The sequence below is a fragment of the Oncorhynchus nerka genome, unplaced genomic scaffold, assembly GCF_034236695.1.
Source record: "Oncorhynchus nerka isolate Pitt River unplaced genomic scaffold, Oner_Uvic_2.0 unplaced_scaffold_3444, whole genome shotgun sequence".
Taxonomy (NCBI): Eukaryota; Metazoa; Chordata; class Actinopteri; order Salmoniformes; family Salmonidae; genus Oncorhynchus; species Oncorhynchus nerka.
The window spans coordinates 10,001-13,352 of record NW_027037851.1 but is presented as its reverse complement, the minus strand read 5'-3'; the positions used below and the strand labels follow the sequence as shown (position 1 = coordinate 13,352).

The following is a 3,352-nucleotide window of genomic DNA, read 5'->3' as shown; positions in this document are numbered from 1 at the left end:
GTGAATCCTTAGCCCGGGGCTTTATAATACCAGTGTGAATCCTTAGCCCGGGGCTGTATAATACCAGTGTGAATCCTTAGCCCGGGGCTGTAGAATACCAGTGTGAATCCTTAGCCCGGGGCTTTAGAATACCAGTGTGAATCCTTAGCCCAGGGCTTTACAATACCAGTGTGAATCCTTAGCCCAGGGCTGTATAATACCAGTGTGAATCCTTAGCCCGGGGCTTTAGAATACCAGTGTGAATCCTTAGCCCGGGGCTTATAATACCAGTGTGAATCAATGAATACCAGTGAATCCTTATTCCAGGGTGAAAGGCCTTTTGTGTTTTGCATTTGTCCTCCCCCAGTGCAGCAGTCCAGTTTCTATGGTTACATGGGGATGCTGCCCATAGATACCACAGGGGTGATGACTGGAGAAAGTAAGAGCTGTCATCTTCGTTATATTACTGTATATTCTATACATCTTCATTATATTACTGTATATTCTATACATCTTCATATATTACTGTATATTCTATACATCTTCATTATATTACTGTATATTCTATACCTTCAGTATATTACTGTATATTCTATACATCTTCATTATATTACTGTATCTTCATTCTATATTCTATCTTCATTATATTACTGTATATTCTATACATCTTCATTATATTACTGTATATTCTATACATCTTCATTATATTACTGTATATTCTATACATCTTCATTATATTACTGTATATTCTATACATCTTCATTATATTACTGTATATTCTATACATCTTCATTTATATTACTGTATATTCTATACATCTTCATTATATTACTGTATATTCTATACATCTTCATTATATTACTGTATATTCTATACATCTTCATTATATTACTGTATATTCTATACATCTTCATTATATTACTGTATATTCTATACATCTTCATTATATTACTGTATATTCTATACATCTTCATTATTATATTCTATACATCTTCATTATATTACTGTATATTCTATACATCTTCATTATATTACTCTTCATTATATTACTGTATATTCTATACATCTTCATTATATTACTGTATATTTACTATCATTTCATTATATTACTGTATATTCATTATATTACTGTATATTCTATACATCTTCATTATATTACTGTATATTCTATACCTCTTCATTATATTACTGTATATTCTATACATCTTCATTATATTACTGTATATTCTATACATCTTCATTATATTACTGTATATTCTATACATCTTCATTATATTACTGTATATTCTATACATCTTCATTATATTACTGTATATTCTTATATTACATCTTCATTATATTACTGTTCATATTCTATACATCTTCATTATATTACTGTATATTCTATACATCTTCATTATATTACTGTATATTCTATACATTCATTATATTACTGTATATTCTATACATCTTCATTATATTACTGTATATTCTATATTATATATTCATTATATTACTGTATATTCTATACATCTTCATTATATTACTGTATATTCTATACATCTTCATTATATTACTGTATATTCTATACATCTTCATTATATTACTGTATATTCTATACATCTTCATTATATTACTGTATATTCTATACATCTTCATTATATTACTGTATATTCTATACATCTTCATTATATTACTGTATATTCTATACATATTTGTTATGTTACTGTATATTCTATACATCTTCATTATATTACTGTATATTCATTATATTACTGTATATTCTATACATCTTCATTATATTACTGTATATTCTATACATCTTCATTATATTACTGTATATTCTTCATTATATTACTGTATCTTCATTATATTACTGTATATTCTATACATCTTCATTATATTACTGTATATTCTATACATCTTCATTATATTACTGTATATTCTATACATCTTCATTATACTGTATATTCTGTATATTCTATTCTATACATCTTCATTATATTACTGTATATTCTATACATCTTCATTATATTACTGTATATTCTATACATCTTCATTATATTACTGTATATTCTATTCTTCATTATATTACTGTATATTCTATACATCTTCATTATATTATATTCTATACATCTTCATTATATTACTGTATATTCTTCATTATATTACTGTATATTCTATACATCTTCATTATATTATTATATATTATTCTATATCTTCATTATATTACTGTATATTCTATACATCTTCATTATATTACTGTATATTCTATACATCTTCATTATATTACTGTATATTCTATACATCTTCATTATATTACTTCTATATATTTCTATACATCTTCATTATATTACTGTATATTCTATACATCTTCATTATATTACTATATATCTTCATTATATTACATCTTCATTATATTACTGTATATTCTATACATCTTCATTATATTACTGTATATTCTATACATCTTCATTATATTACTGTATATTCTATACATCTTCATTATATTACTGTATATTCTATACATCTTCATTATATTACTGTATATTCTATCATCTTCATTATATTCTATACATCTTCATTATATTACATACATCTTCATTATATTACTGTATATTCTATACATCTTCATTATATTACTGTATATTCTATACATCTTCATTATATTACTGTATATTCTATACATCTTCATTATATTACTGTATATTCTATACATCTTCATTATATTACTGTATATTCTATACATCTTCATTATATTACTGTATATTCTATACATCTTCATTATATTACTGTATATTCTTATATTATCTTCATTATATTACTGTATATTCTATACATCTTCATTATATTACTGTATATTCTATACATCTTCATTATATTACTGTATATTCTATACATCTTCATTATATTACTGTATATTCTATACATCTTCATTATATTCTATACATCTTCATTATATTACTGTATATTCTATACATCTTCATTATATTACTGTATATTCTATACATCTTCATTATATTACTGTATATTCTATACATCTTCATTATATTACTGTATATTCTATACATCTTCATTATATTACTGTATATTCTATACATCTTCATTATATTACTGTATATTCTATACATCTTCATTATATTACTGTATATTCTATACATCTTCATTATATTACTGTATATTCTATACATCTTCATTATATTACTGTATATTCTATACATCTTCATTATATTACTGTATATTCTATACATCTTCATTATATTACTGTATATTCTATACATCTTCATTATATTACTGTATATTCTATACATCTTCATTATATTACTGTATATTCTTCATATATTATCTATATTCTATACATCTTCATTATATTACTGTATATTCTATACATCTT

General features: G+C 23.3%; 1 protein-coding gene across 2 annotated transcripts in view; it reads left to right on the top strand.

Moving 5' to 3' along the window:
- The first annotated feature begins 401 nt into the window (after nucleotides 1-401).
- The window catches only part of LOC135566758 (uncharacterized), a 12,763-nt gene continuing 9,812 nt past the window's right edge, over nucleotides 402-3,352 (top strand). For both annotated transcript variants that reach the window (XM_065014378.1, XM_065014377.1), the window contains exon 1: nucleotides 402-418. In XM_065014378.1, the coding sequence (XP_064870450.1) occupies nucleotides 406-418 (13 nt within the window). In that variant the 5' untranslated portion in view covers nucleotides 402-405. The remainder of the gene's footprint in view (nucleotides 419-3,352) is intronic.